This window comes from Gastrolobium bilobum, unplaced genomic scaffold (assembly GCF_033153095.1).
Source record: "Gastrolobium bilobum isolate Gb01-03AN ecotype WA unplaced genomic scaffold, APGP_CSIRO_Gbil_v1 utg2887, whole genome shotgun sequence".
NCBI lineage: Eukaryota > Viridiplantae > Streptophyta > Magnoliopsida > Fabales > Fabaceae > Gastrolobium > Gastrolobium bilobum.
The window spans coordinates 242754-270197 of record NW_026897225.1 but is presented as its reverse complement, the minus strand read 5'-3'; the positions used below and the strand labels follow the sequence as shown (position 1 = coordinate 270197).

The following is a 27444-nucleotide window of genomic DNA, read 5'->3' as shown; positions in this document are numbered from 1 at the left end:
CTCCCTCACTCCAAAAAAGCTCTAACTTGAGCTTTCTCTCTAAACTAAAACTCTTTCTTTAAAGCATTTGTTGTGTTTTTCTTAATATATTTAGAATTTGCGCAAGCACTATTTTCATCAAGTTAATACCAATCGTAGTAACAATCTTTTTTCATGTGAAAAACAAGTGACTTTTTTTTAGTACAAGTACTCATCGGTGATTCCACAAAGTTTGACTCTTTGAACCTTTTATGAACTAATATGATGTTGGGGAAAAATAGAAGTTAAGAGATTTTCCTCCCAACAAATGTGCTTCCCAGATTCGACCTTAAGCTGCTACCGTTCGGCCAAAACTTTGTTGATAAAATAAGTGAATTACAATGTGTGAATCCACCATGTGTAAAATCTAATGGTCCACCTTAAAAACCAAGTCAATAATCAGCACATACAGTTTATAAATTTAATAATAAATTCCCTTAACTGCAAGTCACGTTAGTCACGCAAGGATTAGTAAAAATTTATTCCCAAACTTCATAGTTTGTATTCACCATTCTCTTTCTAACTTTTTGCAAGAAGAAAAATATTATTAATAAATGTAAACATATCGAATGGAAACAATTATTTTGAGCAAAAAATACACATTTTCTATATAATATATATAGATCATGTGCTTTCAACAAATTAAATGGCAATCTTTTTGAGTTTCCTAAAACAAATGTAACAACACATCTCCCACTCCATACAATATGACAAACCAATAATTCAGTTTATTTTACGGCAATTTTCTCGTATTTCCCCATTGGAACCTTCTTTGACATCGAGCATGCTCATCTTCACCATTGCTTGTTGGAAATCTAAGAAAAACAAGGCTTGATTCATAGCATAAGAGTTCACAATGTTCCTCGTCTTTGGGATAGTGTACAGTGTTTGGTCTGATGTAAGAACCCCTTTGTTTGTGACCAAAGTTTTGAAGTATAAATTATCAAAATCATTCCTTGTGGTGTCAAAGGACAGCTCAGCAGTGTCTCCAGCATTGCATATTTTGGACAGTGTCTTTGCAAATTCTGAGTCCAAAGTTGGATCCACTTGGGTCAGCCTATTCTTGAAAGAAACACACTTTGACACTCCTAATGTGTGAGCTCCTGCAAAATAAAAAATTTCCCAAACTCAAACTAAATAGCTAGCTCTAATTTTGATTATTTTCAAACATGTGTGACAATAAATGGCATAACTAGAAAGTTTTGTGATCAGATCAAGGACTAGGAAAGCAAAATTTACACTAACATAAGCCGGGCAACATGATAGTGGGTCAATACATAGTCACTTTTGAAGAACTTTTCAAGTTTTCTTCATGAGATTTGTTATTTTTATGTTACATAAGATAGAATCTATCTCCTACACACATAAATTCATAAATTTAAGATGGGTCCCACTCTATTTTTTTCTCTCCCCTCTTGAAAGTAGACCCCACCTACACAAATGAATTTGTAGGAGATAATACTTATCTCCTGTCACATAAGAAAACTATTACCCTTTGTTCATATACGAGAAATAAAGGGAGGCGAATTTTTGCTACAGTGCCTTCTTTTTTTTTAAGTCTTAATATAATTTTAAAATTGAGATTAAATGAAATTAAGAAGGGTTATCGTGAAAATTTCTTCTGTACTTCTCTTTTTCAAAAAGAAAACGTTTTCTTCCCATTTAATTCATATCTTTCTAAGTATTTTTCATCAAATCTCAAATTTTAACTTTTTTGGGACAGATATATCTTTCTTCGGTAATCGCCCCTTCGAACCCTTCTTAACTCTACAAAAGTACATATATGAATAGGAAAATGATCCGTTTACAAAAAAATTTGACAAATTTTTACAAATTACACTATTTTCTTCCGGGAGAACATAGTGAAACGTAGTATTCTCCCGAGAGAAAATAATATAGTTTGTAAGAATTTGTAAACAAAAAAGTTTGTAAATATAACCCCAGCATATATGAATATCATTTCTTCTATTTGAAAGTAAACGAAGTATTTTGTCACATATGTATCTCGAATATATAGATATGTTAGTGGGAGGTGATGAATTTCTTCCATTTATTACTTTATATACACTCCAACTTTTTTTCTTCCACTCATTTATGTTTCTGTCTTCTTCATCTGTGAAACAATCATTCCTCTAACCATAAACCATTTTCTCAAACTTTAGTTAGTGCTTACAATAGTTAAAAATAGTTATGAGTCTCTTAATTTAAATGATTCAGAACATAATAAAAATAGCAAAAATACTTAGACATATTATTACCAGAGAGAGCCACCATCTCTTTGGCAGAAAATCCATGTTCACCAAACATTTTGATTAACTCAGAAACATTGAAGGTGGGGGGTGGCAGATTATGAGTATCCTCAATTTTGGACCTTGTTCCATCCTTCCTTCCTTTTGGTATGTCATACACTGGACCCCCAGCCTACTCATGTCACGGATATATAATAATATTAGGAAAAAAATGAAACTTCAAATTTAGAGATATAATATAAAATCATTAATATATCTTCACTTAATAACTTAAGTTTGTAATAAAGTTATTTCATGACATAGTATCAGAAACTCTATAACCAAATAATTTAGGGTTTAAATTGTTTGGAGACTTGGTTCGCAATAAATTAAGATAATTTCATATTATGCCAAAAAATGGAAAATCATGTGCACAATAAGAAAACGTGTAGTAGCTTAATCTTACAAAGAAAACTGCATCTCTAGCAGCCATTGCAAGAATATCAGCGCATGAAACCACTCCAGGGCATTTTTTTTCTAGCTCTTCTTTGATGTCATCTATGACTTGGTAGCCTCTCAAGCTCAAATTTACAGGTGAATCCTTTTCTGCTGTGTTATTCTTAGTGGAGTCAATCAGAACTGACCCATCACATCCCTAGTAGACAAAAATAAATCATTTGAATTGCCATATATATGAAATAATAATTATCATATGCAATTTATAATGTAGAAAATGGATGCAACTAAATGAGTTTGTCCTTGAAAGACAAGCATGACATCTTCTAGCTAGTAACTTAGTATTAAATAATCAGGAATTACAAATAAAAGATACATTTTAATCTACATATTTGTTAATTTACAAATAAATGACCATTTTAATTGTTGACATTGATTCATAGGTCAATGATCAAGAATTTTCACATGAAGTGTTATGTTAAAATGAAATATGAGAGGATTTATTCTCCCGTTACACTACTTCATCCATATGTGTGTTAATGTGAGTGAATGACTATTTGTGTCCTATAAAGGAGAAATTTTGGTGCACAAGACTCCCCGACTTGAGAGAACAAAAGTGAAAATCAATTGTATGCAATCTTATTCTTATATTTTATAAAGAGATTATTTCCCAGACTCGAGCATGTGACCTTTCGATCACAAACAATAACCTTAAAGCTGGTTCAAGACTCATCATCTTGTATATAGAGAAAATTGGGGGGAGGAAGAGAAGTGACCTGTAAGAAACAGTCATGGAAATGCAATCTAACAAGAGCAGCTGCTAGGGTGGGATCATATTGCAGGGCTCTGCTGACTTTGTTCCTAACAACAGGTTCAACAACAGGGCAGCTCAACAAGTAGTAATTCATGTTCAAGGCTTCTACTCCCAATCTGAAACCACTCACTATCATCACTTCCATCACAATAAACAATGTTAGCAAATTAACCATATTATTGAGACAATATCTTAATTCAAAGACTTGAAAGATGTTTTGCACAGCACCTTGAAGAAACTACATGTATTTATATATGCAGCATGTAGTGAGAGAATTGACTAAGTTTGTAACGAGGTCAAAGAATAAAGGTCTTTACTAAGTTGGGAATAGCTGGCAGGCGGGGAACTGCAATCGGTACATTGTGCTGAATATAAGGTCCCTTTCATTCAAGTATTGCAGAAAAAACATTTAACAATTGTACAAAAAGAAACTCCACGGAATCACAAAGTACTTATAAATTTTTATTTATAAGTATCACTCCTTCATTATCCCAATAACACCATAAATCTCTAATTTTTTGTTACAAAATCTTATCCTAAGTACCAAAAAAAGAAAGAAAAAATTCATGAATATTACAAACTTTTTTAGCTATGTTCATTAGTCATCAAATAGCTATAACAAATTTTTTGTGTAACTCAACTACTTATGTAATATTCCTCAATATACATAAAGCATTGATATTTTTCTTCTTCTTTTTTTTTTTTGGTAAAAATGGAGGGCCTAGCCCAGAGAAATTATATTGAGAGCTGATGCATGTTAAAAGAAACATGCTCCATCAGCAAAAAACTACAAAAGTCTTTCCAAAAAGGAAAAGTGCTTGCAGGAGGAGAGGAATACAATTTCAACTCTCCACTCCTACAATAGAAACCTAAGTGAGCAAGACTATCAGCACAACTATTCAACTCTCTAGGGACAAAATCAAAATGAACATATTCAAAAGCATGCACCATATTCCTAATTTTCCTGGTAAAAGTAGAGCAGCTATTCGAATCCTCTAGGGAGTTAATGCATAGGAGGGCTTCTTTGCTATCACACCCAATCCATACTTTCTGAATCTTCAAATCCAAAGCTAATTGGAGACCTTGCCAAATTCCCAATAATTCAGCCTCCATAACTGAACTAGTACCAATATTATATGAAAAACCAGTTAGCCAAACACCACTTGGGTTACATAAGAATCCTCCACAAGTTCCTGCATTGGTGTGCATATTAACAGCCCCATCAACTAGCATTTTAACAGCCTGTTGCTGATCTTTGTTATTGCATCCAACAAAAGATATGGGAGATGTTTGGATTTGGAGAAAAGGATCACTACTACTATTCATTTTCATATCTCTTAAGTACCTCAGAATCAAGCTGATAGGATCTACAGGCCATGTGAACAACTCATCGTGGACCACACGGTTCCTCCATTGCCAAAGCCACCAACAAGAAACAAAGAAGAATTCCTTCCAAGAATGCCACATATTGGATGAAAATGATCCACAAATATTGAACTTAAACCAGTCAAAATTGTCAACTGACAAGAAGGAAACTGGAATATTACCTCCAAACCAGCCTTCCCACACAGTCCTTGCTTTTCTGCAATCACGGAGGACATGCATCAATGATTCTTGTTCAGCTAGACAGATTGGGCAAAGGACCTCTCCACCACTCCAATGACAAGTAATGGTTCTAATAGGTAGCTTATTGAGACAAGCTAACCATATAAAAATAGCTATTCTATATGGACCTTTCCATTTCCAAATGCTTAACCAGAATTTGTCTTTCTCCAAATTAGATTCAGCTAATTGACAGTAAGCATTTCTAACCATGGATCTGCTAGAACTATTCCTTAACCAGCATAGTCTATCACTCGGATCATTGGGCATAGGGGGCACTATGCTGTGAAATATCCCAAGAATTGTTTCATCAAGATAAGTCTTCAAATAATCCCATTTCCAGGCACCTGTTACAGGATCAGTCATATCACAGATCCTCAGTTCCAGGTCAAAATCAGGAGGCTTCACCAAAGCAAGGTCAAATAAACTATGCTTCCAATTACACCAACAATCCAACCAAAACAGAGCTGTTTTTCCATTTCCCACCTCCCAGGTCAAGTGAGGATTCAGCTTTGTTCTAGCTAGGCAGATGTTCTTCCATAAAGAAGAATCACTCTTTTTTGCAATAAAGCCTCTTTTGGGGTCAAGATTTCTACCATACTTACCAAGGAGGACTTTGGCCCAGAGACTATCTTGCTCATTAATAATCATCCAGGATATCTTTTGCATGAAGGCTTTATTTTGGATCTGAAGCTTAATAAAACCAAGACCACCACAATCCTTAGGCTTACACAATTGATCCCATGCAACATAATGTGCCTTTCTTTTTTCATCTGAATCTCCCCAAATGAACTGGCGTTGTAATTTCTCAATATCCTGACAACATGTATTGGAAGAGCATTATTCTGCATGTGATATAGTGGGATGGCTGAAATGACACTCTTTGCCAAAGTAATTCTCCCAGCCATGGACAAGGACTTGGATTTCCACCCCTGGAGCCTATTTTGCACTCGAGATATGACATTAGCATAGTGATTTCTCCCTATCCTTCCATGTCTCATTAAAGCTCCCAAATAACAGCCTATATTCCTGACCACCCTAAAGCCACTGACACTTGAGATAGTGTTCATAGTTTCCTGAGGAGTATTCCTGGAAAAATAAATGCAAGATTTATCCAAGCTCACACACTGCCCTGACATTCTGGAGAACTTAGCAAGACAATCAGTAATACACTCCAGCTGATTAAGGGAAGCTTCAGCAAACAAGATGATGTCATCTGCAAACATTAAATGAGGAATCTGGGGCCCTGCTCTGCCAGCTTTGATTGGATGCCAATTCTTGCTCTCAACTTCATCCATAATCAAGTGTGACAGCTTTTCTATGCAAAGAACAAATAAGTAAGGGGATAATGGATCCCCTTGTCTTATTCCCCTTTGAGGCTGGAATCCTGGAGTTCTGGCCCCATTCCATAGTACCTCAATAAAAGGACTGGTAACACAGCCCATAATCACATCAATCAAATCACCAGGTAACTTCACTTCTTCAAGAACAAATTTAATAAAACTCCAATTGAGTTTATCATATGCCTTCTCCAAATCTATCTTAATGGAAAAAAAACTCTTCCTCCCTTTAATTCTATGCATAGAATGAATGAGTTCTTGGACAATGATGATGTTGTCTTGTATATTCCTCTTAGGGATGAAACTGACCTGATTAGGAGCGATAAGGTTCCCTATCAAGGGCTTAATCTTGTTAACAAGGATTTTGCTAAGACCTTTATAAACTGTATTACAAAGTGCAATGGGTCTGAACTGCTTCATGAAGCAAGGTCTGTCAACCTTAGGAATCAAAGTAAGAAGAGTATGATTGATCTTTTTGATTTGATCTGGTTTGCTGCAGTACCACTTCATACTATTAAGGACTTGATCCTTAATCAACTCCCAATTTCTATGGAAGAAAAGAGCTGGGAATCCATCCGGTCCTGGAGTCTTCAGAGCTGGCATTTGAAAGAATGCCTTTCTGACTTCCTCCAAAGAGATATCCAAAGACAGAAACTTTCTATCTTCCTCACTGATGCTAGGCCAGGAATAAGCAGTATAACTTCATACTGGTTCCAGAAGTTCTTTTTTGAAAAGATTGGAATAAAAATTCCTAGCAAGATCAATAAGTTCTTCTTCTCTAGAAACCCAGCCACCTTCATTATTCTGCAACTTTAGAATTTTGTTTCTTTTCCTCCGGATCAAGGTGCTAGTGTGGTAAAACCTGGTATTTCGGTCTCCACCTTTAATCCAATCACCCCTTGATTTCTGATACCAGATCTGCTCCTCATGATCTAGGATTTCAGATAAATCTTTGGTTAACTTGGCCTCCAAGTCCTCCAAGTGAGAGCTGTTATGAGAGGACATCTTCCTTTGAATTCCCTCTAACCGAGCAATCACCCTATTTTTTCTGAACAAGGTAAAGCCAAAGACTTCCTTATTCCATTCCTTAACCACATGAATAAAAGAAGTTAAGCTATCTATCAGATTAGAGCCAGAGTCCCAATTATCTTTAAGAAAAGCATTGAACCTAGCATCATTCTGCCAAACAGCCATGAATCTGAAGGGTCTTTCCCTCCAAACAGAATCCCCCTTTTCCATGCGAACCAAAACAGGACAGTGGTCAGAAAACAACCTTGGGAGATTAAGAACATCTGCATCTTCAAAACAGGTTCTCCAAAGATCATTTGCTACTGCTCTATCAAGTCTTTTATACAATATTTCCAAGTGAAGGAACTTAGGCCCCTTCCAAGTAAATCTATTACCTCCACCACTCAGATCCATAACCCCACAAGCATCCAACACACCACTAAACAGGTTACATCTATTAACATCTACTGGACCTCCTCCCTTCTTCTCAGAAATAGAAGCTATTTCGTTGAAGTCTCCTGACATCATCCATGGATTATTCATAGTTCTCCCAATGTGTTTAAGCTCTTCCCACAACACTTTTCTACTCTCCTCTTGAGGACTAGCATAAACTGCTGTCCAATAAAAGCCTTCTTTACCAGGGAATTCAACCCAAACATGAATAAATGATCATGTTTCTTAATAAGAGTAATATTTACATCAGAGGAATCCCACACAACCCATATACCACCAGAATAGCCATGAGCATCTGCAATAATGTGGTTGGTAAAACCCAAACTCCTAATAATACTTATAGCTTTAGACCCACTAACTCTCGGCTCCAAAATGGCAGCAACACCCACCCCATACTTCCTTCGAAACCTGCTGAAGGTGCTCTTAAATTGCTTCTTGGCAGCACCTCTGCAGTTCCAAGACATCACATTCATAGAGAAAGTTGGGGCTGTTGCAAGATTACAAAGTTCTTGCAACTTGATTCTTGACTCACATCATGAGCTTCCTGGATAACAACCTCTCCTTCCTCACACACCCGATCACCCACAGCAAGCATGGGTGTAGCCCGAGTTGTAACAAAAGTCTGATCCAAATCCATACCTAATGCAACACCATCACTCTTAACATTCTCCCCCATGGAAAAGTCAAGGGATATTGAGTCCTTCAGACACTTCCCATCACTCTGATTATTCATCTGCTGATCACTCACAGAAATCTCTAGCATAACCTCTGCAGAAGAGGATTCAGCCTCCATCATCAAGTCACCCCAGGATTTACTCTTGCTTTGGTCATGATTAACCAGAACATTTGTCAAAACAGGCTCCTGAGTGAAATTATAACTGACAGAATTCTGTTTAGCAACAGAACAGGATTGAACCCCTTTCCCTTTAGCTACTAGATTCCTAGCAGCATTCTTCTTAGCAATAACATTCCCCTGTTTGCTACCAGCTGTCTTCTTAACAATGCTCGAAGCTTTAGCTGAAAAATTCAATAACCCCTCATTGGTCTGCATTTTAGTACCCATAACCATATTTTCCTTATTCACCAGCTTACTAACTACATTCCCCTCTGATTTATTATCAGATACTTTTTTCCAAGTACTACCTCCACACTGGCACCAGGTTGAGTCCCCAAGCCCTGATTTAGAGAGCTACTATCCGTAGAAACATTTTCCTTGTGGACCAAAGGGCCATTCAAATTCTCTACAAGAGCTAGGACATGAACTTCCTTATGACTACCAGCATTCCCAGCACCTTTCTTTCTATTAGAGATATCTTCTCCAAAAGCTCTACTAGAACTAGTTTCTTTCTTCTGTGATCCTTGAGCACCTTTCTTTCTGCGTTGGACTATAGTCCAGGGTCCAATGCCATGGGGTCCAGGTTGAGCTACTGGGTGATCTGGAGCCTTAGCAGGTGTAGCCATAGGAGCTGGTTTGACAAAGTCAGGACATGATTCAGAATTATGTCCATAGCGTCCACACTTCAAACAGATGAGAAACAAGCCCTCATATTCAACTCTCTTAATACAGCCATCCAAGATATACTCCCCACGAAGAGGTTTGGATAAATCAATTTCAATACATACCCTTGCAAACCTAGCCCTGTCCCCAGTAGACGTAGTCCTATCCACTTTCAACACTTTTCCAATCACAGCCCCTAATTGACTAAGGAAAGGGAATTCACAATATTCTTGAGGTACTCCTGGGAGACGAACCCAGGCAGCTACCTTATGTATATTAGCCCTTTTCTGGGTCAAAACAGGGCTCCCATTTACGGGTAGCAAGATAATGACCCAAAATGATCCAAGGCCCTCCAGTAATAGCCAAATTTAAATCCTCCAAACAGCTGAAACGTACAGAAAAAAATTCATTACCTAAATCAGCTACTGTGATGCTCCCAGTTCTCGCCCAAAGCGTCTCCAGCTTCTTCTTCATGAATCCCACACCAATTTTCTTCCCCAAAAGCTTTACAATCAAGGCATTTTTCCAACATTGCCTCATTCTGGTTCGAGCCTCCTTGTTACTCCTGATCTCCACAGTTCCATCTTCCCTGAAGATAGTTTGAAAGCCTCATTCTGAGATCTCACCAAGACTCGGGTCAAGAGGCTCCGGATCGGGTTCCTCTTCTTCGGTCAGCCATGGAATGGTCTCGCCCGAGACACCATTCTCCATCCCTATAACATCAGCAAACGTTCGCTGTTTCTCATGAACAGCATCGCTAGCTTGAAACTCTCTGATCACATTTCTCATACGAGCCTCCGTCGAAACTTCAACACCGCTTTTGGTTCGCTTTGTACTCTTTCTAAGCATAGTCAACAACTCCGAGCTACTCTCCATCGGATCCCCCATCGCACCAGCAAAACGGAAATCAGCAAGAAAAGAAACCCTATCAGAACAGAAAATTTCGCGCGCGTGTAGCAACGCGCCTAACCCATTAGAGTGGGGTTATTTTTCTTTCTTTGATATTTTTCTTTCCTAACATCTTGGACTAGTTTTTTTTTTTTGGTAAAATTTCTTGGACTAGTTAATTCATAATGTACTATTATATTCAATGATCACTAAATAATTTGAAGTTTAATTCTTATTCATTGTTATTCTTTTAATAAAAATTTTAATTTCAGCACAAGATATATAAATGCAGATATATATACAAACATATTTAGGTATAGAAATTGAGTAGAGATTGAAAGGGGAATATGAAGATATATAGTGGCTTATCATTTACCTTATCTGAACCATTTTTCTCGAATTGAAGTTGGTCATTTTTCTCGAAGATATATAGCTAGCTATTTTAATAACGGAGAATACATCGGTCCTTTAACAGGAAAAGTAAGACAATTCCTACTTATACATGGGAAACTGTGCTTGCATTTTTTTTTAATTTTTCTTTCCTTTTATAATGGAGCCCACCAAAAATTATTAATGCAGAAAAAAAAATTTATTGTCCTGTTGCAGAACACATATATTTCCCTTTTTAATAAACTATACTATATATGCATGTTGATTGCATGCAAGCTGACACGCTGTAAGGGATTTCACCATTCAGTGACTATCGAATCTGTATAAGCATAGAACCTAGAATTTTGCAAGACAATGAAATTCTTTGAAACACGTACGTTGAAACTCATAACATCTTAAAGGTATTGAAGGTGGAAAAAAGTGCAATCTGTGGAAGAAAAGATACAAGAGTGAGATGCAAACCCTTTCATCTTGCTGTATATAGTTATGAGGTCATATTGGATTGCAGTTATTTGCAGAGGATTAAGATTGGAAACATGATGCTAATAAAAATTTCCTCATATAGATTTCTCGAACAATAATTATTTCCTCATAATATCAAAAAAAAATTCATGATAAGAACTTTTTATATTTTTCTATGATAATTTTATCTTACTTATAATAGAAGTTACTATTATGCATTTATTCGTTGGTCAAAAGTAATAAAACAAGACTCTTATTTAATTACTTTAATAGGTAGATTAATTCCTCGCTTTAGCGCAATACTAAAACTTTAAAATAATTAAATCAGTTTCCATTTTGATTGACATGGAATACACCAACAAGATTAATAAAAGAAATATTTATTAATTTTATTTTTTTCTTTGCCGAAATATCTAAACATAAAAAGTAATTGGGTTAAAGATCTCTGGGTCTCATTTAAAAGAGGAAAGAGAAAAAAAATTCAGTAAGACCCACATATTTATTGTGTGTGTAGGAAGTGAAATTAGTTTTATGTAAAATAAGAAGTCTTTAATCAAAAGTAATTTGGTAAACAATTATCTCATCTAACTGCATAGGTTTATATGTGAAAGTTCATCAACGACTTTCACACCCCTTCACACAAGAGTTATTTGGGTTTGAAGGGTGGATATTGTATAAGTCCATTTTTTTTTGTTATACATTGTGCTGAGTTAATTCCATTAGAAAGTGAGAGACAGTGAACATTAAACTAGTAACCACTTTGATCACGAAGTCTCTAATAATATATAAAACAACCAATTCACCTAACACTACAAGAAAAGGTGCATTTAGCGGCGGTTGAATTATCATTTTGCGACGGTTATAACCGTCGCAAAAATAGTAGTGCAGCGGTTAACCAACCGTCGCCAAATAAATCGTCGGGAGGGAATCAACAACGGTCAAAATGACCCGCTGGAACGACCGTCGAAAACAATATAATGACGGTTACAAAGGCGGTGTAGCCGCCACAGGATGACCATCGAGTGTAGTATATGTTATTTTTGGAGGCGGTTTGAAACCGCCTCTGATTAAGTAACAATGTATTGCGCGTCGATTACAAATCGCCTCTGTCTTTACATTTAGAGGCGGTTTGTAACGGCCTCTGATTCAGTACCACCATTATTAGCGACGGTTATGAACCGCCGCTGTACGTAAATTTGGAAGCAGTTTTTAACACCCGCTGATTAAGTAATACTGTATTTAAGGTCGGTTACTAACCGCTGATGTATGTACATTTAGATTTGGTTTTTAACAGTCGCTGATTAAGTAATACTGTATTTTACGTCGGTTACTAACCGCCGCTGTATTTACATTTAGAATCGGTTTTTAACAGTCGCTGATTAAGTAATACTGTATTATTTCACGTCGGTTACGAATCGCCTTTGAATAATTTGAAACCATCTCTGATTAATAATTCAATAATTAATTTAAATTTTTTGATAATTTAATTAAAAAATTTATATAATACTTTTTTATGATTTTATTCAATAATTTAAAAAAAATTAATCAATTTTTGAAATACTTGTGTATGAAATATTTCAAAAATCCAATTTTTTAAATTTGAATAATAGTGATTTGTTATTATTTTATTATCGAAATACTTTTTATTTCATAAATATATTTAAATATACAATATTATATTCCATACATAATTTATGAAATATATCTTTAATTTTTTACTAGCAATGAAACCATGATCACATGTCGTCCAAATATAATTAAAATTATTAACAAAAAAGGATCATTCATAAAAATGTCATTTATGATAATGTGTTTTTTTTTGTTAAACCATTTATCGATCATAATGTTCAAAAACATCAAACTTGATATTTTGTAATATCATCTAAACAGAAAGTTTAGATTCCAAAAAAGTGTAACAAAATATCATCTCAAAATATTGTAATCTAAACAAGAAGTAAATATCACAAAAAAAAGTCCAACAAAATGTATTCCCATAGCTCACAAAATAAAGATCCCAAAATCTCAAAGTACTATAATATCTAAACAGAAATTAAAGATCACAAAAAAACCCAATAAAATGTCAATACCAAGTTTTCAAAATATTTAGAATTTAAATGTCATCCATGAAATTAAGAGTCATCAAAAGGAGTTGCGAATCCTTCATTTTGACCTTGTTGTGTGGATGATATGTTAATATTTGATGAAGACCTTGTGATACAAATGGAGGAATCCAAACATGAAGCCTACAAATCACAAATAAAGACCTGTTAACAGGATATTTGGATTTCTTGTTTGACATCACAAAGACATTGTCCTGCCATACAGTTACATAAACCAGTAAGAAGATTGAAACATGAAAAAAAAAGTAGTTAACATCACAGTGAAGAACAACCCCACCTTTTTGTCAATCAAGGTTGTCACATCATCAGAATCTTCATTTTCCAGGGAGAACACATATTGCAACTGAAATGATCTTGTGACACTAAAAATAATCATTCAAAAAGAAAAAAAGTTATCAATGAATATAAGTTCCATCCAATTATGCATTGTAAGTTGAAATCGAGAAACTACATCAGGCAACATATGACCATACTTTCCCTCATGTGTATCATTTCTCTTTGCTTTCTCATGTGTAATTTTAGCTACAGTCTCCAATACAGCCTGCAAAAGAAGACCAGATAGTTAACACTCATCTATACAAGATGAAAAAAAAGGCAAGTATGAATATGTCATAATATATTCAGTATATCTTATTAGACTATTTTAACCTATATTTGGAGTATCTACGAAGATATTTAAAATATAGCAGGGAATCAATTAGTCATCTAATTGAGGAAGCAATCTTGGGAGTTGTTTCCTAATTTAATTTATAATTCCTTTTTTTTCATTATTTAATTAAGGTTAGTAGTCTTACTGCATAATTTGTATTAGAACACCAATGCTTATACTAGTAGTACTATACTTTTTATTTGCTTTTCTCTCTCTTCCTTCTTCCCTACCAAATCAATATAGTGAGTTATTTTCAAATCATATTATCAACAGAACCAAAGTAACCTTGAAGTTAACACAAACGGAACGGCAACGAGGGACACAAGCAAAGCACCTAAAAGAAAATACAATTAGATAAGATACAATATAATAATAAAAAAAACTACTACACTGGAACATACACACCAGTTTATACTTAGTACGAATGGCGTTTGCAAAATATCAATGTAAGCAATCCATTTGAACTTAAAGATAAGCATGATTCAATTTCCAATACTAAACAAACTAGAATAACGAGTCATAAAACATGATAGTCATAAAATAATATACTGAAATCCATTTGAACATACACACCAATTTATACTTAGTACGAATGGCCAACTGGTTTAGTCAATATGCTGCAAACCATCCCCTCAAATTTCTGTCAGCCACCACAAACCAAAAAAAAAGTTAGCTTACCTTGAATATGAAGATCTGAGTTCAATCCAAAAAAAAAGTTAGCTTACCTTGACAAAAAAAATACAAAATTGGGCTAATCATTCAACATTCTTCAGTATTTAGCACTTGCAATGTAACAACTAGCAGCGTTAACTAACAAATTTAGATTGCTTGAAGCTCTTTTTCAACAAGAATAGGGTTAGGAGCATAGATTTCTAAAATAATTTTATCATTTAACTCACACCCGTTATTAATTAAGTTATAACAATATATCACGTAGACATCTAATGGTTTTTTTTTTTTTTTTGGTAATCACATTGTCTTTTAAATAAAAAATTATTTACGTGTTCTTCTAATTTTAATATAATTATGATATTATCAAATGAAATTAAATATTAAATTACAAAATATTAAAAGTTTTTTAATTTAATATTATTTTAAAAATCACCTTGATTTTTTTATATCTAAAAAATATATTTAAAATTAAAAATATTTTTTAAGATAAGTTAAAGAGTATTAGCTAGATAAATTATTTAATTTAAATTTATTTCTATGATATTATAACAATATTAGATAAAAAAATTGATTTATATTTATTTTTATGATAAAAATATAAGACATGAGATTCAAATCCCTATCATGTAATGAATTAAATTCAAAATAAGGTCCAAATATTTTTTTTACAATAAAATATTTATTTTTATTGTGAATCAAAATGGATATATTTAAATAAATGAATTTTCTATATATATAAGACCATAAGGGATCTTAGTCATACATTTTTATAACCACAATGGGTATATATGGTACTTTGAAACTACAACAAGTTAAATCACCACCACCACAACTACCACCGCTGCCGCCACCACCACTATTATCGTCATCGTCACCACCACCATCACCACTACCACTATCATCGCGACCACTGCCATCACCGCTATTGCCACCTTCGCCACCACTACCACCGCCACCACCACAACCACTGCTACCATCACCACCATTGTCACCAACAACCACTACCATTACTGCAGTCACTACCGTCACCGCTGCTGTTGCCACCAACCATCACCACCATCGTCACAGCTACTACCGTCACTACCACCATCATCGCCACCATTACACCACCCTCGTCACTATCATAACAACACCATCGCCACTGCTACCACCACTGTCACCTACCACTACCACCACTGTCGCAACCACTACCACCACCAAGATGTCATCACAAACACCATTACCATGCCAGCGCTACACCATTATCGCCGCCACCAACCACATATGCCACCATCATTGTCGCAGCTACCGTCACCTCCACCACCACCATCCCCACCACTACCACCATCGCCACGACCATTGCCGTCACAACCACCACCACTATCATCACCACGTCACTGCTACCACCACTACCGTACCGCCGCCGAAACACCACCACCATGCCACCAACCACATACGCCACCACCATTATCGCAGCTACCGTCACCTCCACCACAAACATGCCCACCACTACCACCATCACCAAAGCCATTGTCGTCACAACCACCACCATTATGATCATCACCATGTCACTGCTACCACCACTACCGTACCGCCGCCGCAACACCACCACCATGCCACCCCCGCCGCTACCACCACCACAACCACACCATATGGAAAGCAAAATGATGATCCAAATTTTTTTTATATTTAATAGGAATATTATTTTTTAGTATATTATTTGTTGTGTTATCAAACACATTTTTTTCTCAAAAACTGTTCCAATGCACAGAAATATAAAAGAATTGTTTCTTTTCAGAAACAGTGCTATGGAATAAAATGGTTGTGATGTACACCCTACACCTATCATTGACTCGGTGGAAAAGCTTCATTTAAATTTATACAAAAGTATCTAATAAATATAATTATGAATTTAAAGCCATAATGGTTGTTGTCGTTGAATTCCTCTAATGTATACTATGTTCAAATCCTGCTAAGTGTCGTTATGCGCAAAGAACGTTCGCAAAAAACATATTCATGAAATTGTATATTCTGCAACGTTTGGCAGGGTGTCGTGAAATTATATATTTTGATTCGTTTTGGTAACTGTCGTCTGATTTTGTATTCTGCGTCGGTTGTAACCGTCTTTAAATGAAATATCCTGCAGCTGTTCATAACCGTCTCTGATTTTGTATTCTGAGTCGGTTGTAACCGTCTTTAAATGAAATATCCTGCGGCTGATCATAACCGTCTCTGATTTTGTATTCTGCGTCGGTTGTAACCGTCTTTAAATGAAATATCATGCGGCTGATCATAACTGTTTCTGATTTTGTATTTAGCGTCGGTTTCAACCGACGTCAAATGAAATATTCTGCGGCAGTTAATAACCGTCTCTGATTTTGTATTCTGCGTCGGTTGTAACCGTCTTTAAATGAAATATTTTGCGGCTGATCATAACTGTATCTGATTTTGTGTTTGGCGTCGGTTTCAACCGTCGTTAAATGAAATATTCTTTGCGGAAATATCTAAACATAAAAAGTAATTTGATAAACAATTATCTTATCCAACTGATTGACTAATTTTTTTTTTTTTTATTAATTTTATACGTGAAATTAAATAAGAGGCGATGGGGATTGAACTCGTAACCACTTTGGTCATGGAGTCTCTAATATTATATAAAGCAACCAATTCATCCAACAACTCAAACTCTTAAGTCTCGTTTATTATTTAACTTATTTCTTGTGAAAAAAAAAATACCTAATCAACTTAAAAAAAAAAATTAATTACTTAAAAAAGTGAAAAGTAAATAAAAAGTCATAAGCATTTAGTATTTTGTGAACAAAAAGCATCTCATAATTTTAAAGTAATTATGAAGATTATTAAGCTGGTCCATTAATAATTATAAGGAGGAAGTGTGATTCCAATTAACATTCTACAATCTACTAAGCCAAATCTCAAGACTGCCAACTTATAATTTGGGGAAATCGAGCAACAGGATGTGTATGAAAAGAGAAGCCTAGAAATTGAACTTCAAGGTTTCAAATCCAAATGTTAAGTTTTAAGGAATGTTTCTCTGTGTTGTAATAGGGAAAAACACTTCTTATTAGAAGGTAAAAGAGAGTAAAGAAAAAATATTGATTTCATTGATTTGGTTGGTTAATTTGTACAATATGTGAGCTCTTATATAGAATAGCATAAGAGAAAAGAGAAAGATCTAGAATATCACTAAAATACTAAACTACCCTTATACCTAATATCTAATACTCCCCCTCAAGATCGAGAGTGAACAAAGAGAACTTCCATCTTGAACAAGAAAAATAAAGAAAACATAATAACTAAATAAAAAATCTCGAATGAGAAACCAAAATCTTCAGTGTGTTGGAATGAGCTTCAGCGAAATCAATGGTGCTGGTATGGACATCAGCTAAGGAAGAGAGGGCTGGGATGGACATCAGCCACAAAATACCAAACCTTCAGTGTGCTGGAATGAGCTTCAGCGAAATCAATAGTGCTGGTATGGACATCAGCTAAGGAAGAGAGGGCTGGGATGGACATCAGCCACAAAATACCAAACGGTGCCGGGATGGACATCAGCAAAATCAAATGTGCTGGTATGAACATCAGCAACATGAACAATGCTCCGCCTGAATAGGAAGCCAAAATAAAGCCAAACAATGGCAAAAATAAACCAAATACAAGCCAAATCAGACTTGAATAACACCACAAACATAAGTGGGAATAAAATCAAAGTGGCCAAATACAAGCCAGAAAAAAACAAAAACAAAATAAAAAATAAAAATAAAACAATATCGTAAATACTAAACCCATCTTCCGATTCGGGCAGAGGGACGGCCACAGTGCAATTACAATTAGCGCATCAATCAGTTGCAAATGATATTTCCTGAGTTTGCTTTTGGACCAAAAAAAAAAAAAAAATTGAAAATCGGATCAGATCTTCGAATCAGAAATTGAACCTGACGAGGAGGAGAAATGAATGTCACTTTGAATCTAAGCTGTATCGATAATGGAAAACATGTCCGACAAACAGAGGCGAACTTCCTCAAGAATCAAGAACAGGAGACGCAAGCTGGAAGGGGAAGCAGACTGCGACCGAAAATGATGACCGGAGAAGGAGACACAGCCGGGAGAAGATAAAAAACGCAGATCTGAAATGTGAACGATCTGAAACCAAACAAAAGGAGAAATTTAGAAGTGAAAATGATAACAGATCTGATCTGAAAATCTGATCACGAACAAAGGGGAAATGCTAGATGAATAACCAGATTTGAAAATCTAGAAAAGTTACTATGGCAGACGAAAAGTGCCAGGAAAAAAAAATATAACAGATCTGATCTATAAGATGTGGAAGAAAATTTAGAGAAAAAAGAGACACAAATCTGTAGAAAAATCAAGTAGATCTACAAAAATAAAAAAAATATCATGGCTCGGAAAAGAACACCAAAGAAGATGACCGGAATAGTGATTTTTTTTTTTTAATGATCGAAAAATAAAGGAAACAGACATATAGAAAAGGAAGATCGATGAAGAAGAAAAAAAAATAGTGATTGCAGCGGAATCTCCGTTCATGGAGGATAAAAATGCTCTGATACCATATTAGAAGGTAAAAGAGAGTAAAGAGAAAATATTGATTTCATTGATTTGGTTGGTTAATTTGTACAATATGTGAGCTCTTATATAGAAGAGCATAAGAGAAAAGAGAAAGATCTAGAATATCACTGAAATACTAAACTACCCTTATACCTAATATCTAATACTTCTCAATTTGTGAAATGTAATCTCATATTATGACCTTTTGATTTGTATGTAAATTTTTTTTTTCTTTTTTTTAATAAGTATAGAGTCCATCACTAATTGAGTCATATGATAAAATAATTCTGAGAAAATCAAAGTACGTTGTAGTATGATTCTTACTCCATGATGCAATGACTTTGCTGGAATTGGGTCAAACGGAAATAAAAAAAGAAACTAAGTGGGGTGGTGCAGCTAGCTGGCTCCCATTTATAGGGTGTTGAGTACAAATTTGGAGTGTTATCTTTATGAGAAATGGGACGAAAGTAATCAGGGAAGAAGGGCCAATAGTGCATAAAGCATAAAAATTCAACACATGTTTTTGCTAGTGCTTTTGGACGCGGCTAAGTTACAAAGCAATTTGTAAATCATCTCTTACTTCATATGTACTTGCAAATCAATTTGTTCATGGGCAGAGTGTTAGACTGCTTGAATGACACTGTTTAATTGTATAATATTATATTATTATTCGGAAAATTATATAAAATACTAAAAAAGATGATGATGATGATAATAATAATAATAATAATATTTAAACTTTAAAAAATTCATAAAACCATTATATATTTTTTTGGATAACATTATTTGTTACAAAGAAAGTGAATAACCGGCGTGGCAAAAAAGATGATAAGTATTAACAAAGCAACATGATTAAAGAACAATTTTTAACACTTGAACTAAAAAGTTCTTGAGTTCATATATAATTAACTTAATTAATCACTTCAATAGTTAACTATTCCTCCTAATGAAAGCATTATCAAGAACTTCTGTTTGTTGTTACTTTCCCATGCTATTTGTGTCACTTTCTGTAGAAACTATGGTGCTGTTTGGTTTAGGTCTTTTCAATATTTACCTATCTATATGAACTAAGGTTTTGTTAAAGCCAATGTTTGTTTCGAAGGATTTTCTCTACATAACCATCTATGTAAGTTGCATGTGTTTCACAACTTTGACTCAGAAACCAACGTTTTTGCACTGTTTAGAAAGCAAAGTTGCATGTGGTTTTTGATGAAAACCCGGATATGCTACTGTAGACATACTTTTTGCACTGTTGATTTCATAAAGTTACCTAATTTTCTCAATAAAGTTTTTCCCCACCAAACAACTTTTTTTTACATTTTTCTACCTATCTCACTTTATCTATCTTTCCAATCATTTTTCTATCTATTACATTTCCCTACTATTCCAAAAAAAAATTCCTCAACCAAACGCCACTAAATGTAAATCATGGCGTATAGCAAGTGATCTTTGCTTACGGCATCCAACGCCAATCACCACTTAACGATTGTTTTCTCAATGAACAATTTTTTTGTTTTCGAGATTATCTGCCCTGCACCCCCCCTTCAAAAAAAAAAAAAAATCTCTTCCAAAGATAGTATTTGAGAGAATCGAACACATTTTCTCACTCTCACCTACTCAGCTTCTACCATCATTTGGTCTCAATGAACAATCTTTGATCACCTTAAGAATGATATAATGTGTATATCGTTTTTTTTTTTTTCGGTTACAAGAGAAATACGTATCCAGGGCATGGCAGCAAGTCAACATAATATTGTTCTTTTAAATATTTCAGTCAACTGAATATGCACAAGATAAACAAAGGTAGAAATTGAAATGTGAACAACATATACCATAGAGGATGGCATCTATTAAGCTTGTTTCTTATGTACAAGTCCTTTCAGGCCCAAACAAAAACAGAAACAAGGTAACATTCTACACAGACCTAGTCAATGGCTTGATGAACTTGTTTCCAAAGCAACTGCTACAAATAATAATGTTAGTCAGAGTCTAATCACTTGATTTAGGTTTAAAACTAGAGTTTTGGCACTTGGGCAAACAAAATGGGGGGAACAAGTTCTGTATAATGAATGTCAGAACACCTAGTATGCCGCCACAATCCACATATATCACAAACCAACATTCTCTCCCAAAAATCATCCTTAGATACAAACACCCGTTTGGATGGTTTTTTTTTCTTCTTCATGAAGCAGTTTTTTTTTTTTTTTTTTTAAATGCATTTAATATGCATTTGAAGTACAACTTAAAAGAAAATAAAAGCCAAAAAAAATGTCAAAATACTATTCTTTAAACCCAACAATCCTGACTTCTAAAAAAATTTGCCAAAAACACTGATTTTTTACTTAAAAATATTTTCTAAATATTGCATCAAAATACAAAATAGGTCCGCCTTTAAAAAAAAAAAAATCTTAGAAAAAAATTGCGTAAATATCATGAGGTATATACATCTTGAAAAGCATTTGCTGCTTTTTTTTTTGAGATTTTTTCACCGATTCATCAATTAATCGATTAATCAGTTGAGCTAGGTAGGACTATAAAGGCGGTAAAGCTCTCCTTATCAAATTTTTAACACAGCTACATACCTAGAACTCGAACTTGAAACCACTTGTTAATCTGGAATATTACTGCTTCAATTTTAAGGTCAGACAGCGTGAAACTTATGGGCGGCAGTAGCACAACCAATTCTGCGGGAATTTTAGCGGCAGAATTTTCAGATTCTTCCACAAGTTCCACGTGACATGTGAGGCGTATTCTGTACAAATGTGCCATTGGCAACATCTCAGACCTATAATCTTTTACAAACAGCTTGCAGTCACGAAGTTTCTGAGCTGAGCTCATTGCAAGAGTCCTTGTGTCCTCGGGAACATAGTTCATCATAATCTGAGGATGAAGCAAAGAACATAAAATACTACTCAATTACATAAAATGCTTTCAGAAGAACATCAGTATTTCAAGGCTCGCACTCAATATTAAGAATGTTATTAGACTTCTTATGCATCAATTTCACTAATTACTAATAATCCAAACAAGAGGGTACAACCATAATAACCCACCACACAATTGAAACAAAAAAAAAGAATAGATTGAATGTACTATAAGTTATTCTTTGGCCAATCCTCATGCATAACAATCCATAGAAAAAGCATCAATTCAGCATATGCCATGAGTTCATAAAAGTAAAAACAGAACAGTGCAGTAGGTTGTTTCATAAATCATTAAAACTGATGCATTAGTATGTTTATTGAAACATGACAATTTCCTATGCCAGAGTCTATGACAATTTTTTAAGTCACAAAAGTGAAAAATACAGAAGAATAAAACTATTCCACTACATCAGAATAAAGTCTAACCTGTACTCAGTACTCAAAAGCTCCAGATTGAAGATTGCATCGCGTATTAACAATCATTGCACCAAAGACCACTTTTCCACCCAGTTCTCCAAGGCAGGTTATCAAGCAGCTCTGCAGAAGCCACCTTGTAGACCCCTAAGAGCATGCCAGCTCACCCAAATGGACCCGGAAGCAGCATGCAACACTCTGAGCATCACTTCCTCAACACGCACCATGTCACCATTGAGTTGGCACTTCTTGCAGGTGATGTCATTGATGCAGTCTCACGAGCATCGTGAACCAAACCCATCAATAAACAAAATGGACAGGCTTTCAAAAGTAGTCTTTATGCTTCCAGTGTGAGGCCATAGCCAGCAGAGCCAAATTGATAACCCCAGTCACCAAACCAGGGATGTCCCTTTGTGATGGCATGGAGCAGGCAGTACCAAGCCCATATTTCTTTGAAAAATCCATCACGCTAAATTTACACTGCCCATGAAGAAAAGTAAGAACACATCAGAGTTTAACTCAAAGCTAAGTCCATATAAGAACAAATATGTTAAACAAAGGTGCTCTTCCATTTCAAGAAGGTTAAGGAATTTCCAGATGCCCAACAAATTAGCAATGTAAGTTTACTGTATTAAATCTATCTCTAAAACATCCATGCTCCCAACCTAATCAGAATAGGCAGATTCAAAAGTACTGTCATGTTTAATTTAAGCAATCATCAGCTTTTTAAGAAAGTTTTCTTTGTTAAATTTTCCCAACACACTGCCAAATAGGTGACAAAAGTGTCATGGATGATAGATAAGTACATGAAAGAAATTGAAAGAATTTGATCAAAGACCTAAAAGAATGAACACATCAAAATAGGAAGAGAGATGACTGAATTTCTTGATGAAATCGTCAGCGTGATTGGATATATATATATATATATATATATACAATCTCTATTATCAGTAAACAAGGAAACAAGATAAACCACTCCTCATTAAACTACGATTAGCAAGGGCGGGGTAAAAGTAATCCTGGTACGTAGCCTTATCTTTGTATATTTGCAAAGAGACTATTTTCCGTATTCAAACTCATGGCTTTTCAATCACAAAGGAATAGCTTTATCACCTCTCCAAGCTCGCCAACACAAGGAAACAAGAGAACTAGAAAATAATACAAATCAAATCCAACTATCTACAGCAAATATACAGCATCTAAACAAAGCATTTAAATAGGACAAATTATCTCTAAATAATAGATATTTTCCAACAAGAACTACTGAATCAGAAACAATAAAGAAGCAAATACGTATCGTGAATTCTTCGGCTGTTTTTTTGTAATCTGAACCGTTTAGACTCTTAAGATTCATAAAGATAATGAAAAATGACTTCAAAATATATAATATCATATAAATACAAATACCAAAACACATAAGTAACCAAATTCCCTAATCTTTCCCATAACAGTAAACGAGTATCCAGATTCTACAAATTTTGAATCCTACGCTTTTTGATTGTTTCTCTTTTCAAAATCAGATTGGATTTTGAAACACAAATCCTTATTTGATTTGCGATACAGATGGTTTGCTCTGATTCACACATTCGATCCGCATCATTTTTTTCTATATCGGATCATATCGTGCAATAGTAATTACCACGTCAAGAAGTAATAATTAAAATAGTGAATCCTAACCTGACTTAAAGTGTCTTGTAGAGCCGATCCCAGAAGTTCACGATATGGCAGCCAGAAAGAAATCTTGAAACCCCTTCTCTGCCATTAACTTGAAGAAGGTGCCCATATTTTCACCACTTTCAAGCCAATAAATCAAATGGAAGTGTAGCAATTTGGAGAGATACAATTGAAAAGAAAAAGAGTAAATAATATTATTTCTCAAGCTGTCAGGTTCAAAGCATTACAATACATATAGAGACTAATGGACCGAATGGGAATAAACCCAAATACTATAATAAGAAAAGACTAATTCTATGGTAAAGAAACACTAATCTAGCTAATAAAGAATACAATAATTACAAATATTTACAACACTCCCACTCAATTTGAGAATTATATGGAATCTAAAATATATAACAATTTTTTAAATGTTTTTAAAAAGAATTTATTTTTTAGGCCAAGGTTGAACTGTTAATTTTAATAGCTTCTTTCCCCATACCATTATTCTCTTAATTTGGCATACCAAACATAGGACTAGAATGAAAAGGTCATTCATTTCTTAACCATACAAAACAAGACAAGTGAATGTTTATTCCACTTATTTCCCATAACTAAATGCAAATGATCACAAAAATTAATGTGTCAGATTACATCAAAGCCCACGTGCCAATATTAAAGTAATCCATAGAGAAGAAAAGTTAAGTAAATACTAAATATAAAGGCAAAGGAAGCCATTCGGAATGCAAATGTAAATAATAAAATAATCAACATTTGCAAGAGAAAATGCATCACAATCTCACAAGGAAGTAATTCCTACCCAACAGTTGCTTCACAATCTCACAAGTTCCCAGTCTTCTTTTGACATGTCATAGATTTCAACACGACCATTCTCAAACATGATCTGCAAAAGTAAATGCATATTCATATCTAATAACAATTTTCATTCAAGTTATAAAAATCCAACCAAAGAATCTCTTACCGAGTGTTTTTGAGAATATTTATCAAACCGTATAATAATCCCAAACCTGTAGCATTATAACAATAAAAAAGATTAAAGTTCAACTCTAGGCATAACTTATATGAAGTTACCTTGATACCCCATTGAATCCTGACTAATGAGGGTGGGGTGAGGGCAATCCTCATATGAAGCCTTATTCTTACATATTTGCAAAGAGACTTATTTCCTTTATATGAACTCATGACCTTTCGGTCACAAAGGAGTAGTTTTACCACTACTCCATGCTTGCCCTCTTTATGAAGCTAGCTTGATGAATAAATACAAATAAAAATAAATATACAAATTTCATAACGATAGAGTACCGCAATTCAAAAATTTCAACATACCTCACATTTCCAAGTTGTTTTATCCTTATAACTTTACCAATGCAACTGTGTAAGCACTTTGATTGGTTAACAACACGAGAACTACCTGGAAAATCAAGTAAAAAAAAGAGAGGATGATTTATAATATAGAACATAAAACAAAAAGAGGAAATGAAATGATAACAGATTCTACGCATGTTTTCAATCAGATGAAAAATCAAATATATAGCCAACAAAATAAAGAAACAAGCTTACCAATATGCAAACCTCCATTGTGATAAACCTTTCCAGACAAAAGTCCCACAATTAGTCAACAGGACATATCTTTATAATTTAATAAGGCAGTAGAAACTAAATTCCATAAAAATGATTGAGCAAATTACCTAGGGATTGATTGTATGTAATGAGAAAGGGAAAGGAAATGAGAACAGAATGTTTGGTATCACCCTTAGAATGGGAATGTTCATTCCATCAAATGAAGGAATTGCCATTCCCTCCAAAAAGGGATAGTGTATCTTCCAATCAATTCTCTTGGGAATCATTCTAATTATTATATCTTTTCAAACCAGAAATTATCCTAATATTAGAAACCAAAAATCTCAACCCAATCATGCTTTTTCCATAATGTCCTAGCGTAGAGCTCTTCCCTCCATCCACCCGATACTGCAGCAAGCAACGTTCTTGAATTGCAATAGGTATCGTGTATCGCTCAGTCAGTTTTTTTGTATTGTGAATCGTACCAAATCGTAAGATACAAAAATATAATAAAAAATAATTTAAAAATATATAATATCATTTAAATCCAAATTCCAAAAAGAATCCAATCAGCAAAATGTAAAAGTAACTAAAGTTCAAACTAGTTATTCTCCTACTCATCAATCTTCAAGATTAATATTATCAATATCACAATTAGCATCTACCAGTGACATAACTAATCCATCATCCTCTTCATCAGTGTAGTCATCTTACTCATCTCCCATTTCTTGTTCAACAATTTGAGGTCTTTTTCCCTTGTCATTCTTATTGGCAATGTCATTCTTGACTTTTCAAAAAAAAAAAAATATGAATAAAAAATTATATCTTTATTTTCTTTTCCCAATTAATAGATACTTTATGATTTTTTATATGAAACTGCCAGTTTTGGTTTGATTTTCGTATCATACGATACACAATTTGATATAGTATCACACGATACGATGATACAGGTGTGATACAAGGCCCATTCGAATACAACCAACCGATACGTATCACGAAGATTATGAATTGTACGATACACAATTCGATACGTATCATGCGATACTAACAACTATGGCAGCAAGCAACAACATTAGTTGTCACAACCAGAGAAACATTCATTATCTCTGGTGTCTTTGCAGTACAATCTATTTATCAACCTGATAAGACCCAACCCAACAAACCCAAGCCCAGTCAAGTTTATAAGAGGGACAAGCAAAGAAGAGTTTGGTTGGCCACTTAAGTTGCTGATGAAAGCCCAATCCACCAAGGCCCAATCCCAATTACTGACTCAGCAAACCAATTGGCAATTCTGTTGCAACAGAATGGTGGAACGCACGAGGACGTGAGTGGAGGAAATAAAGGAACGATGCTGTTGAGGGGGGAGGGCACCTTGAGTCTGAATTGAGAATCTTGTGACTTAGGAGAGAGTGAAGCCTCTCTAATCGCTTCACACTATCATTTCATTTCTGTCTGTAATTTCAATTCTAGTATTTCATTTGTTAACTTGTAATACGTCGATGAACTACGTAACTCTACTGTTGATTCATTCTGGTTATTGTAATTGGTGTTAAGGCGCATGGTTGAGAGACTGATTCTGGTTATATAAATACATTCCAATTTCATTCTAGTTCATCATTCCATTTGATTATTGTAATTGTTGGTTGGTCCTTATCAATTGGTATCAGAGCTCCGATCTAGGAGCTCTGTGGAATGGTTGTCACCAGGA

At 34.6% G+C, this 27444-nt stretch overlaps 1 protein-coding gene and 1 long non-coding RNA gene across 3 annotated transcripts; both read right to left on the bottom strand.

Annotated features, from left to right (window-relative positions):
• Positions 1 to 731: 731 nt before the first annotated feature.
• Positions 732 to 13152, bottom strand: LOC133304975 (peroxidase 47-like). Its single transcript, XM_061505067.1, has 5 exons — positions 13107 to 13152; positions 3479 to 3645; positions 2713 to 2901; positions 2277 to 2439; positions 732 to 1121 (listed from the first exon to the last, which is right to left on the bottom strand). The coding sequence occupies exons 1-5, from the start codon at positions 13150 to 13152 to the stop codon at positions 742 to 744; spliced, it is 945 nt and encodes a 314-aa protein (XP_061361051.1). The 3' UTR covers positions 732 to 741.
• Positions 13153 to 21556: 8404 nt separating this feature from the next.
• Positions 21557 to 25587, bottom strand: LOC133304977 (uncharacterized). Of its 2 annotated transcripts, XR_009750700.1 has the most exons (6): positions 25503 to 25587; positions 25138 to 25183; positions 24976 to 25059; positions 24180 to 24295; positions 22515 to 22982; positions 21557 to 22044 (listed from the first exon to the last, which is right to left on the bottom strand). It is a non-coding gene; the product is annotated as an uncharacterized LOC133304977 (long non-coding RNA). The 2 variants fall into 2 exon arrangements; XR_009750699.1 differs by having other exon boundaries at positions 24180 to 25059.
• Positions 25588 to 27444: the final 1857 nt, after the last annotated feature.